At 39.4% G+C, this 13,395-nt stretch overlaps 2 protein-coding genes across 12 annotated transcripts in view; both read right to left on the bottom strand.

Annotated features, from left to right (window-relative positions):
- The window catches only part of LYRM7 (LYR motif containing 7), a 203,799-nt gene that overhangs the window by 35,334 nt on the left and 155,070 nt on the right, over positions 1-13,395 (bottom strand). For 4 of the 7 annotated variants that reach the window (XR_002342088.1, XR_002342090.1, XR_002342089.1 and 1 more), the window contains one exon: positions 9,636-9,960. The exons of 2 other annotated variants lie outside the window; for them this stretch is intronic. The gene's annotated coding sequence lies outside the window, so the exon portion shown is untranslated. Of the gene's footprint in view, positions 1-9,635; positions 9,961-13,395 lie in introns of those variants that run through there. One more of the 7 variants, XR_002342092.1, reaches the window with a different exon arrangement.
- CDC42SE2 (CDC42 small effector 2) overlaps positions 1-13,395 on the bottom strand; it is a 119,867-nt gene that overhangs the window by 35,334 nt on the left and 71,138 nt on the right. For all 5 annotated transcript variants that reach the window (XM_005661625.3, XM_013995092.2, XM_005661627.3 and 2 more), the window contains one exon: positions 9,636-9,960. In XM_005661625.3, the coding sequence (XP_005661682.1) occupies positions 9,636-9,689 (54 nt within the window). In that variant the 5' untranslated portion in view covers positions 9,690-9,960. The remainder of the gene's footprint in view (positions 1-9,635; positions 9,961-13,395) is intronic.

Raw genomic sequence — 13,395 nt, 5'->3', positions numbered from 1 at the left:
ACAAACTTTTAAATTATTTTTGTTATGCTAATGGTATTACAGTTATATTAAATTAGAGTCGATATCTTAGAGACAAATATCGCTACATCTATGGATAAAATGAAATAACGCTTAGGATTTGCCTTCAAAATAATAGAAGAAACAGCAAAGTAGATTCAATGAGATGAACAAGATCAGGTAAACTGATACTGTTGAAGCTGAGAGCTGGGTATGTGAGGTTCAGTATACTACTGCCTACTTTTGAAATTGTTTTTTGCTCATGACCACACCCACAGAATATGGAAGTTCTCGGGTCAGGGAATGAATCTGAGCCACAGCTGTGTCAACACTGGATCCTTTAACCCACGGCACCAGGTCTGGGCCTCTGCAGCAACCCAAGCTGCTGCAGTCGGATTCTTAACCTACTGCGCCACAGCGGGATCTCCCCAAGGTCACTTTTTACGTAACTATAAGTGAGTGGCAGCAACCACATGGCTTGCTATGAAACAGCTTGCTTTACTTTGATGTATATGTTTTTAAAAGCTCCAATCTAACCTGAATAAAGATAATAAAAGCATTTAAAAAAAAATCTTCTCTGACATTACAAACTTATAAAAGCATTCTAGTTCCTGAAGATAAATGGCTTTCCTCTACCATCTTACCTCCTTCTCCAGCTTCAACACACAGCAAATGCTATGGACACTAACCTACCTGTATTTCCTGACCTCGCTATGGGCAAAAACAGGGTAGGGACACCAACATCCTTATGCCAAGAGCCTTTCTAGTTCTCTTTGAGCTCATGTATGCAAATTCACACTTTGCGTACAAGTGTATTAAAGCACACACAGAAGATCCCACCCTCCACACCCCAAAGCAGCTCGCTGTCTCTGTGAGGACATCCAGCAGCCATTCCTGAGGCGCAACAAGCAGTCCCAGTGTTTATGATAATCACCGCAATTTCTAGGTTTAGCAGGACAGTTCGGACATTTGAAACAGTCCTCTGCACTGTCTTTCTGCAAAGGAGAGAGAGTTTTCATTCCTCAACTGATAAGGATGATTTTCTTTTTCTTTTTTTTTTAGCATAAATTCATCTGTGAAGTATTTGGGGATGACTCAAGGTATATCGTGATTTTCTATGAAATTAAACAAACCAAGAGCATGAACATTTATGTTTTCAGAAAAAGAAAAAAATGAAGACATATATCTATTATACTCACATCCAAGATGTGTGGAAATGTGATTCCTGAAAAAGGAAGTTCTAAATGAATCTATGCCATCAATATAGTGTAGTACCAATGGAAATGCACCACACCCAAGTAAATCTTGTTTTACATAAAAATCATCCAAAATTACAGAAGGCCCTCACCTAGAGTTTCTGCTAGCCACCTTTCACAGAAGTGATGGTTCATCTTTCCAGGCTGCAGAATGGCTTTCATGCTTTTCATGTGTAAGGTCTAAGGCATTCTTGCAATCCCTGTCTAGTGACCCCTCCCACCCCTGTCTCCAATTCCTCACCCATTTCTCCCGAAGAAACCCTAAACCCTCCAAACTAGAGAGCACAATGCTCTTCCTTTGTTTTGTTACAGCAGTTACAGCACCACTGCTTACACATACACCACCTCCTACTACAATGGATTAAAACTGCACATCAGAACAACAACAATGGCAGAAAGAAAAGGCACTGCAGGAAATAATCTTACTACTGAACACACACACACACAACTGCAGAGTGCTGAGGACGACTCACTGGCTGAGAGGGCAGGAAGGAGAGGGTAACCCACTGGCCTGCAGGAGGCTCCTCATCAGCCAGTGCTGACTCTCAGTATGGGCACACAAGCCACAGGGAAAAGGAAAAGGGAATCAGGCAATGACTTCCCATTTGACAAAGCATAAAACCCAGTCTTTCCATGGCCTGGAAGGACATCTATGACCTGGGCCTTAGCGGTCTCTCTGACCTCACTTCCCACCACGGTGGCCTTGGCTCACAGTCGCTCTGCCCTCTTTGATGTCCTCCAACCCACTCAAGCCTTGCACTTCCAGGCGTCTTGTACTCTCTCAAGACGCCCTAACGAAAACGCTCTTCCTTGGGTACCTGTGTGCCTTACTTCCTTCAACGGTGGTTTAAATGCCACTTCAACAAAGAGGCTTTCCCTGTATGCCCTTCATAAACCCCATTTCTCCTTCTCTACCTTCTATTCCTGTTTTCTTTTTCCACAGAGCAGGTTCCGGCGTCACCTGACATCACCCTTATTTTTCCATTAAATATCTCCCCCATGAGATGAGAGCCACGAAGACAGAAACAGTTTCTGTTTTGCTCACTGTTATTTCATCAGTACCTGGCTCACTGTACAAAGACCAGGTGTTATCACATGCACTAATACACGATAACTGGGCCTATGCGTCTAATTAAAATGGCACATTTCACAGGCAAACAGCATTACAAAACATCAGTACTACAGGGGGAAACATCATACGGGGCAAACAGGTAACATGAACAGGGAAGAGGGGAGGTTATGAATCAATACTCATTGTTTTTGAGGATAACTTAGAAGTTTATTACCTTGATTGTGGTGATGGTAACGAGTGTATACGTATGTCTAAACTCATCAAATTAAACGCATTACTTATGTGCAGTTTTGTGTATACCTATCATAACTTAATAAAACTGGGGGAAAAAAAAAGAAGTCCACCAGCATTCCAATGCACAAAAATAAGTAGGTAAAGAATTCACTTCAGTCCTGTAAACAGCTGTCAACTCTTTCCATTAAAAAAAAAAAAAAAAATTAAGTTGCAAGACAGCAACCATCCAGTTTAAAAATTCAGCCTTCACTCTATCTAGCAACAACTACTGTAGGTAGCATTTACACCACAGTCAATTTGAAAGGTTTAGATTACCATGGCTCAAAAATGTGGGACTCTACTACACTCTGTATTGTACTGTACTAAAACAAAAGAGTAGGAAGAAAAAGTGTGATTCTTATATTATTAGTCAGAAAAATGCATACTAAGTTCTTCGCAATATTGAGCCATTCCTTTTCGACACATGGAATGTGCAAGAGCAGGGGGTGGTGAAGAATGAGTGGGAGAACTGGCACGCAGCACTTAATCTTGCCACATACTTGAGAAAACTTTAGAGATGACCAAGCAGCTCTCAAATAAGGCATTCTTGGTACTGTCTAATAGAAGCTGCAAGGATATGTTTCTATAGACTGTAAACATACATAAAATTATTAATGCATCCTTTAAATATTTTTTCCTGATGCCAACAAGCAAGTTATTCTTCATAGTACTATAGTAACCACACGGCCCGGGTAAGTTTGGTATCATTTTTCTTAGCAAGTCACAAAGCTTAATATATCAGATGCCCATGAAATTCTTCTGGAATAGTTCATGAAAATATGCATTATTTTTTTTTTTCTTTTCATGGTTGCACCTCCAGCAGTTGGAACTTCCTCAGCCAGGAGTCGAATTGTAACTACAACTGCAGGTCTATACCATAGCCACTACCACACCAGATCTGAGCCGCATCTGTGACCTACAATGCAGCTCATAGCAATGCTGGATCCTTAACCAAGGATTGAGTGAGGCCAAGGATTGAACCTGCATCCTCACAGAAACAACGTCCAGTACTTAATCCGCTGAAGCACAATGGGAATTTCCAAATATGTTTTACTAAACAGTAACACAGTACTGACATGTTATATATGTGCACAAAAAAATCAAACTGCAAATCCTTTCTGTAGCAGAAAATCTACTTTTTTTCCTTTTTTTGGCCAGACCCACCACAAATGGAAGTTCCCAGGCCAGGGATCAAATCTGAGCCACATCTGCAACCTGCGCCACAGCTTTGGCGATGCCAGATCCATAACCCACTGCACCACAACTGGAACTCCAGAAAATGTATTTCTAATGTCTCATAATTTTAAAGTTCCTGCTCTTTAAATTCCTAATCTGTGTCTTTCTAGTTTGAGTATTCCTATACCACATACTACAGCAGGATTCGCTTCATTGTATACATTATGAATACTGTCAATAAAAAATCAATCTTACAAAAATACGCCAATATAACTTCTGGTTTCCTGTCTGGCACATAAGGAGTTTAGAACATGTCATGCCCAACTACACAAGTAAAAAGCTGAATAAAATGAAAACCAACTACTCTTCCTGGATCCTTTAGAGAACTGAGATCACAGAGTAAATCACTGCCTCCAGGACTGGAGACAGAGTCCAATACAGAAAATCACAACGTACAGAGCAGAAACCTATAGATGATGCAGGACCAGAGTAGGAAAACCTAACGGGTAACTGACAAATTGCTGGAGGATGAGTGTAGACAGGTGGAGAGCTTAAAAACTCCAGGGGTACCCAGTCTTAGAACGGCCCCCACACTTCTGTAAGTTTTAAGTCCAAGGAACTCTACCATGTTCTTAAAATGAAGATCAAAGAAAAATCTCCTTCTGCTTCAGCAAAGAGGAAGGAAAGGTAGCCACTTTAAAATCAGCCAGAACACTATACACTGGCTTCAGTACATTTGGTTCTAAAGTGATCTAAACAGAGAAATATTTTCCCTGTCTCCTCTAAAAAGGTATTTGTCTACCAGCAGAGTCCTCTAAGGTAGGGGCCACAGACAAAGAGAAAATTCAACACCTTTTCACAGTCTAACTCTTTTGGATAAGATGGTTTTCCTATTTGATTGTCTTTTTCTTGTTGGTTTAACTCCAGCTGAAGAATATGTCACAGCCATTCAGGCACCTGGCTGAGAGTTTCTGAAGCTGGGGCTGGAAGCGAGCCCCTTTCTGGGGGAGGGAGGGGGAGTGTTCACCGAGCCTGAGTGCTGGCGGAGCCTTGGAGAGAATGTGTGGTAGGCAGCCTGTGACACAGGTCCCAAGGATCCTGTCTCCTGGCACTCGTGCCCTGTGTACTCTCCTCCCTTGCACGTGAGCTCCATTTAGTGAGTCAGTGCTAAAGAACAGAATACAACAGAAGTGATCAGATGTCACAAAGACGCTGACTTCTGTCTTGCTTGCCCTTTGCTCACGCTATGTGAAGGCCAGTTGTCATGTTATGAGCTGTCTTGTGGAGCAAGAAACTGAGGGAGGCCTCTAGCCAAAAAGTAACGGAGACTCTTATTTCAACTGAGACTCTTGTTCGGATTCAGAGAAGTGAACCCTGCCAACAACCACCTTAGTGAGCTAGAAAGCAGATTCTCTCCACACTGAACCCCAGGATGACTGCAGCCCCAGCTGACACCTTTCTCAACTGTAACCTCAAACAGATCCTAAGGTAGAGGACTTGGCTACACAATGCCTGGAATTCTGACCACAGAATCTGTGAGACAATAAAAGTTTGGTTTTGGTGCAACTAAAGATTATCATACTAAGTGAGGTGAGTCAGAAAGAGAAAAACAAGTACTGTATGATATCACTTATATGTGGAATCTAAAATATGGCACAAATGAACCTATCTAGGAAACACAAACAGATTCATGGACATAGAGAATAGACTTGTGGTTGCTGGGGAGTGGGGATTGGGAGTATGGGGTTACTAGATGCAAACTATTACATTTATAAAGGATAAGCAACAAGGAACTACTGTATAACATAAGGAACTATATCCAATCTCCTGGATAGAACATGATGGAAAAGAATACAAAAAAGAATGTGTGTGTGTGTACATATATAAACACAGTCAGTAGAAACTGACACATGGTAAATCAACTATGTTTTCATGAAAAATTTTTTTGAGATTTGTTTTCTTAAGCCGCTCAGGTTTAGGATTATTTGTGTCATCTTAGGTAACTAATACTTTATCCAATCCAAACTCTGTATTCTCAGTGAGCTGATGGAGATCAGGAGAGGTTTGATGCTTTCCCTGAATTCACAGAGTCAGACCAGACTGGAAGCTAGGTCCACAAATGGGGTTCTCTCAGCAATTTACAATTTACCCTTTGGAACCTGGAACTATGGAAATCTGCCTGGCCTGTTCTTCTTTTTTTTTTTTTTTTTTTTTGTCTCGCGGCATATGGAGGTTCCCAGGCTAGGGGTCAAATCGGAGCTGTAGCCACCGGCCTACGCCAGAGCCACAGCAACGCGGGATCCGAGCCGCGTCTGCAACCTACACCACAGCTCACGGCAACGCCGGATCGTTAACCCACTGAGCAAGGGCAGGGATCGAACCCGCAACCTCATGGTTCCTAGTCGGATTCGTTAACCACTGTGCCACGACGGGAACTCCTGGCCTGTTCTTCTTAACAAAGGCTACCCTTATTGAAACTGTTTAACCAGAGCCTATATGACTAGGGTTTTACCAGAAACTAAGCAACTTTGGGGAAGGGAAGTATCCAACTCCAGCATCCTCTAGCCTTTTTGCCTCCACCGAGGAGTAAACAAAACAAAACAAAACTAAGAAGTACTTGTGTAGGTCACAGCCCAGCGGAACAAGCTCATGAAAAGACTCAAACCTAACCACAGCGGAATATAAGGCTTCCCGTCCCCAGCAGCTTAACTCCACATCAAGAGGGCTCCTGTGTAACAGGGACACGTAACTACAAAAACTGGACATCTCAGACCTGACTTAAGTATCTAGGGAAAACAGACAACAGGGTACAAAAACAAGGACACTAAAGGAAATTTTATCCTGTGACACCTATAACCACGACAAACAGTCAACAAAGCCTAACCCCCATCCGGATAAACATAAAAATTCATACTACAGGCCTATTTACCTCAGTTCCTTTTACCCAGAGTATTACATCTGATTTCCAACAAAAATTACAAGGCACAGTAAAAACAATATGGCAATAGGATTCAAGTATTCTACAAACTACTGAAAATATAATCACTGGTAACATATGCCATAAATAAATTACACACGCTAACTTAAATGTATAGGTAAATATGGTCACCAAAATAAACATTCATTTTATGCTTAAGTAAATTTGGACCTTTTCCATTAAAGTCTGGAGAGGATGTTCAGACATTACTGACACTATTCAACATGATGCTGGAGGTCAATGCAGTAAGATACCAACATGGAGAAAAGTTTATATATCAGAATAAGACTGAAAAAATCATTACTATACGGAGAAATTTAGAAAATACAAAGGGTGTAGCATGGTGTCTGGATTAAAAAAAATAGTGTATAAAAATTATTAATTGCTTATACACTAGTTTTAAATAAAACCCACTTAGAAAGGTAACAGAGAAACAGAATTTCACTCAAAGTAGTAATAAAAATCCATAAAAAAATCTAGAACAATCCTAGCAAAAAAATGTGCAAAACTTAAAAATTTTTAGGTTTACGCAAAGAATATGAAAAAGTCTATATGAATGAACACGTACACCATGTTTCTCAATGGGATTACTCAAAATTTTAAAGAGGTCAAGTTTTACTCAAATACACTCTAAATTCCTAGATGCAATTCTAAAGTAAACACCTGCAGGGTTAAAAATATGCATTATAGGAGTTCTCTTGAGGTACAGCAGGTGAAAGATCCAGCACTGTCACTACAGTGGCTTAGGTCGCTTCTGAGGGGTTCAATCCCTAGGCTGGGAACTTCCACATGTCCCAGGCACAGCCAAAAAAAAGGGAAAAAAAGAAAAAAAGACTGGTTATTTAGCTAATTAACACAAATGAATAGTTAGACCCCTCACCTATGCCACACAAAGCAAACTTCCATACTCCATGCATCAGAGAGCTACATGTAAAACACAGTATCATAAAAGTAGTAAAAAGGAACATGGTGGGGTAGGTAGCACCAGAAATCTGCATCCCTGCCACAGCAGCTGTACAAGCAGAATCTGTCTAATGTATTTATTCTTGAATTCTGGAGTCTCTTCAAGGCTTGCAACTTCCAGGGGAAATTTTGGAAGGTAAAATGCAGCGAATTTCAGTCAGTGTCAGCTCTTAGCACAGCAGCAGGTACCCATCCCCCACCCACAGCTGTGTTCTTGCATCCTGCACACAGCCTGTGGGAGCCAGGGTGTGCAAAAATGACCCAGTCCTCCAAATACCTCTGCTTCTGATCACAGAGGAACAGACAAAGAGGTGAGCAGTCAGGTGTTGCACCTCCCCCACTGCTGCGAGCCCCAATTTTCCCGAGCCTGACATTAAAGACTAGGACAGCTGCAGGTGCGACCCTAAATAATTAATTAATTAATTAAAGTGAAAGATTACATAAGAATTACAAAAGAAAAAAAAAAGACTATGACATTCAGGAGTTTCTGCTGTGGCACAATGGGTTAAAGGATCTGGTACTGCTGCAGCTGTGATGTAGGTCACAGTTGTAGCTGGGATTCAATCCCAGGCCAGGAAACTTCCATATGTCATGGGTGTGTCGATTAAAAAAAAAAAAAAAAAAAAAAAACTAGGACATTCAAAAACAATTGTAGGAGTTCCCATTGTGGCTCAGCAGTAATGAACTCAACTAGCATCCATGAGAATGTGGATTGGATTCCTGGCCTTACTCAGTGGGTTAAGGATCTGGGGTTGAGCTGTGGTGTAGGTCACAGATGTAGCTTGGATTCTGAGTTGCTGTGGCTATGAAGTAGGCCGGCAGATGCAGCTCCAACTGGACCCCTAGCCTGGGAATTTCCATATGTTGCAGGTGTGGCCCTTTAAAAAAAAAAAAAAATGCATATACAAGGAAAATTACAAAATGACTGTGTTTGACCATGCAAAGGTTCACAAAAGATCTTTGGAAACCTTAAGATTTTATCTCATTCTTCCTTTTATGTTGTTACAAATGTAAGCAAAACCAAATAAAATAGAAATTCACTTATTCAGCCAGTCAGCCAACAAACCAGCTAGCATGTATAGATACACTCTCCGAAGTATTAGATTTGATCCTGAAAGTACAAAGTAAATATGGTCAAGGCCCCTAAAGAATTCAGAAACCATGGCGGGACAAAACTATAGTAGTTATTTACTATGCAAGAAATGCCATTCTACCATAGAACAATGAACTAAAAGGACTGGTGGAAAAACAGATAAGGAATTAGCTAAGTCTGGGAAAAGCTGGGGAAGATTTCATAAACTTGACATTTGATCTAGGCATCTTAAAAGATGAAGACAAAATTGGAATGGGGAGAGCAGAATTTTGGGAGAGAGAACAAAATATGCATAGGTTAGATGGCACACAAGCGGAGCAGGTACCAAGAAGTCATCAGCCAAGACTACGTACTGTCCCTAGGACTTGGGGCCAAAATGTGAACCTATTTCAATTGAAAAACAGAGATAATGGTATCTTTCTCAGAGAGTTGCTGTCAGGAAAATTAGATGGTATGGTAACTTGAGAAGGATGTGAAGCAACCTGGCTATGACACTTTCCACCCACTGATTTCCAAAGCTGACCTGGCTGTTCCACCTCAGTCTGTTGTCTCCCTCTTCTCTCGCGGTACCTCCAGAAGCCAGTCTTCTTGACAGAAGAGCGCAACCTTCTCAATCATATACAATGGTCTAGCACAATCCTTCATACATGGTACTTACTAAAAAAAATTTACTTGTTTTTTTTTTTAATTCTTTTTTTCCAATCAGATGTTTAGAATTCCACTGACACTCCTTAATTCAATGCTGGGGTCTTGACTCTCAACTTGAGAAACAGCAGTATGTTTAATAAGCACCCCACCCAACCTTTATAGATATTACTTCATACTTACAGGCTGAGGCTGTTCGGCAATACAGCAGTTGAAACATAACCAGAATTCACTCATGCTTATAGTCCAAGTTACAAATGAGCACCAATGAAGTTTCCAAATCACAACTCAGAAGCTTCACAAAGCACGCTTGTCAATGTGATGAATGTCCAGTGATGCCAAAGTAATAATTTTATTACTTCTCTGTGTTATTGCTCCTGGAGAGATCTTATATAGTCAATCTAATAAAGAAAAGATCAGATTGTTTCCTTTCTTTGCTTCTGTTTCTACAGTGAACCACCAGGAAAGGTATAAAACTCGTCTTGATTCAGGGTCTGTAACAGGTGGTCTAGGAAAAAAAACAAACAAAAAAACCAAGTTACTTTACTTATCCTTAGCAGCTTTTACTTCTTGAATCTGTGCTGAATTAAGACTATAAAAGCTTTCCCCCAAAGCCATGACACAAAACCTAGTAAGAAATAAATGAGTTACTTTTATATTTGTAGAGATCTTTAGCGAAGATTAATGCGTATATGCCCAATGTCACAAAGGCAGGTAGTAACAAAGCATGAATTTGGGACCTTAAATCTACACAGTCCAGAGGACACGTGCTCTTAACATACTACAGTAAAATAAATAACTGCAGTAAAATAAGATTTAACGTATGTTCAAGGGGAAAAATCAGAAGGAAGAAAATGTATATCACTGCCCTAGTTAAAATTCAGAAACTGGAATGCCTATTTTCAAGAAGGGATAAACATTCATCTCACCCTAACTGCAAAACAAATAAGTAAAAAAAGTCTTGTAATTGGCTCTGTCCAATGAAGTGAGTAAATACTACGAAGGCTTATAAGCGCAAATAAATAGTATGTTTATCTTCTTCTTAGCAAGAATATAAGAGTAAAGACTTAAATTCACAACATCATGAACTCTGTGTGCTGCTATTTCATTAACAAGCTTAATTCCACCTGAATCGGACCTTGGCCATTAAAAAAAAAAAATCATTGTGAAGTGAAATTTCTTTTAACCAATTCTATGAAAACAAATATGCTCTTGTTTGAAACTCAAAATTCTTAACGCTTATCATTGCTACTTCAGCACATCCAAACACTGGGCTACTCTGATGTTTGAAATCCACTGGATTTGAAATCTGAGGTTTTAAAATCTATTATCTGATTCATTACCTTATAGTATTTTCTCATCTACATACACAGCTAGGCAGTTTCCTTTATATTTATAAATTAGATATGCCAGGAACCATCTTCAAATACTAATTGTACTTTGGGAGGTATTTTTCTTTTAACTGAATCAATATGCCTTCTGTTTAATACTTAAAATTAACAAGTGGCTTTTGTATTAACAATCTATTATCTTCCCAAATTTAATTTCTCTTTCCATTTAAAGTTAGTCTGTATTTTGTGAATTTCAAAATATATTTTTCCCATTCCCACATACTACTTTGAAAATGACATTCACAGTATTTCCTCTTTCTTAATGTTTAGTTGAAGAAAGACTGTTTAAAGTACAATAATTTGTGCTATTTTTGGAGATAAGACAAAAGGATACTTAAGTATATCCACCTAGATAACAGATCTGATTAAATGTATTTTCCAACCAAGGGGGATACTTGCAACTCCACAGGGTTTCTATTTGTTAAGTAAACATATAAATCTAAAAATGTTTCAACATATCTTGGAATATCACACCAATATACTTTTTCCGTCTTGCTTTCCTAAACAAAATTCCTTTTTAGAATTTTTTTCAAAAGTGTATATCCTTAAAACAGTTTTATACATAAACACCTTTAGAGAAGTACTGAATTTGTCACAAAAAATTTCAATACTGCCACCACTAATAAATGCACTTCTGGAGCTGAAATTTGCTTAAGCCATGTCCATTTTGAAAACCTTACTTTTTTTTTTTAATCTCAAGATAACAAAAGAAGTGTCACTTTGCAACAACATCAACAACTAAACTCAGGCTGAAACACAACTCAGCACATTCCACACATAAATAAGGGGTCAAATTGGACTACAGCACCAGAGAGTATTTCACAAACTCACAGTTTCACAAGACATAAGATTTTAGAAAAGCTGAAGTGAACTGTCTAGGCCACTTAGTGACTGACAGAGCTTCCTTGCATTAAAAGCTCAGTCTCTTGTCTTTTAAAGAGACTGACATGAATAAAAAAAAGTGTAGTAGTAGCATTTTCTGGTTAAAAATATATATCCTCCTCTGCCTCCTCTCCTCTTCATTTTCCATGCCTAAATCAAATGGTGCAGATGTAAGCTTTATACATGTATGAACAGTTTCGCTGCTGACAATTTAAACTTGTTCCAAAATCCTACCCACAAGATAATAAAATTATTTTCTACGTCAACTTTCAAAGAAAAAAATAATAAAGCCATGATTTGAAAAACAAGACAATGAGGCATACTGTTAGCCAAATAATTTTTTTTTTTTAACGTGGAATACTTTAACTCAGTTGAGGTACTAAGCCTGTTCAGTGTGTGAAACAGAATTGGACATTTATCATTTAGACTTTGAAATAAAAGGTGTAGTGGTTCTTAGTACTATACTAATTTTCGGAAATGTTATTTAGCATAGGCAAGTGACAAGCTTTGTCAATAGTTATAAAAATGGAATGCTGCACTGCCAATGTCACAGGTCTGAAATTAGGACATACATAAGGGCACTGCATATGCTGCGAAGAGCTATACTAATATAAGATGCTCTTTTTTTTTGGCTTTTGTCTTTTTAGGGTCACACCCACAGCATATGGAGGTTCCCAGGCTAGGGGTTGAATGGAAGCTACAGCTGCCAGCCTACACCACAGCTCACAGCAATGCTGGATCTTTAACCCACCGAGCGAGGCCAGGGATCAAATCCGCAACCTCATGGTTCACAGATTTATTTCTGCTGCGCCACGCCACGCCACGACGGTAACTCCTAAGGTGGTCTTAATTGTTATTAAAATTAAAATAGCAAACAGCAGAATGAAGTAGCACAAATGATTCGTAATAGCTGTGGATTTTTAGGCAACAACCTCCACGTCTATCCAAAAAAAGATGAATTAAATTTAAAAAAATGAATTGTACTCCATTCATACAAGAAAATACTACACAAAATGAAAATGAATGGTAGCTTCCTTTATCCAACACATTGGACAATTCTCACTGCCATGTTATTGAGGGAAAGAGGCAAGACACAAAACAACATACGTGGATTTATTTCATTTGTATGAATTTCAAAAACAGGGAATTTCAATGGAAATAAATCCAACTAGGAATCATGAGGTTGTGGGTTTGACCCCTGGCCTCACTCAGTGGGTTAAGGATCTGACATTGCTGGTAAGCTATGGTGTAGGTCGTAGACATGGCTCAGATCTGGTGCTGCCTTGGCTCTGACATAGGCTGGCAGCTACGGCTCCAATTAGACCCCTAGCCTGGGAACCTCCATATGCCACGGGTGCAGCCCTAAAAGCCCCCTCGCCAAAAAAATCAAAAACATGTTAGACTCAACTATTTTGTTTAGAGATGCATAAAAAGGTATAAAGGTAAAGCAAGAAGATTATAATAAAAGCCAGGAAAGTGGTTACCTCTAGGGCTGAGGCCAAGGATTAAGAACAGGAAGAGATGCATGAGAGCTCCCAGACTGCTGACAACATTCTACCTCTCGACCTGGGCGGTAGTTACACAAGTAATTGCTATATAATTTTGTATTAAATAGTACTCTTTCTACATGTTATGTCTTAATAACAAACAAAATATAAGTAAAAGAAGGT

The sequence above is a fragment of the Sus scrofa genome, chromosome 2 (genome assembly GCF_000003025.6).
Source record: "Sus scrofa isolate TJ Tabasco breed Duroc chromosome 2, Sscrofa11.1, whole genome shotgun sequence".
Classification (NCBI taxonomy): domain Eukaryota; kingdom Metazoa; phylum Chordata; class Mammalia; order Artiodactyla; family Suidae; genus Sus; species Sus scrofa.
This window is presented reverse-complemented; position numbering and strand designations above follow the sequence as displayed.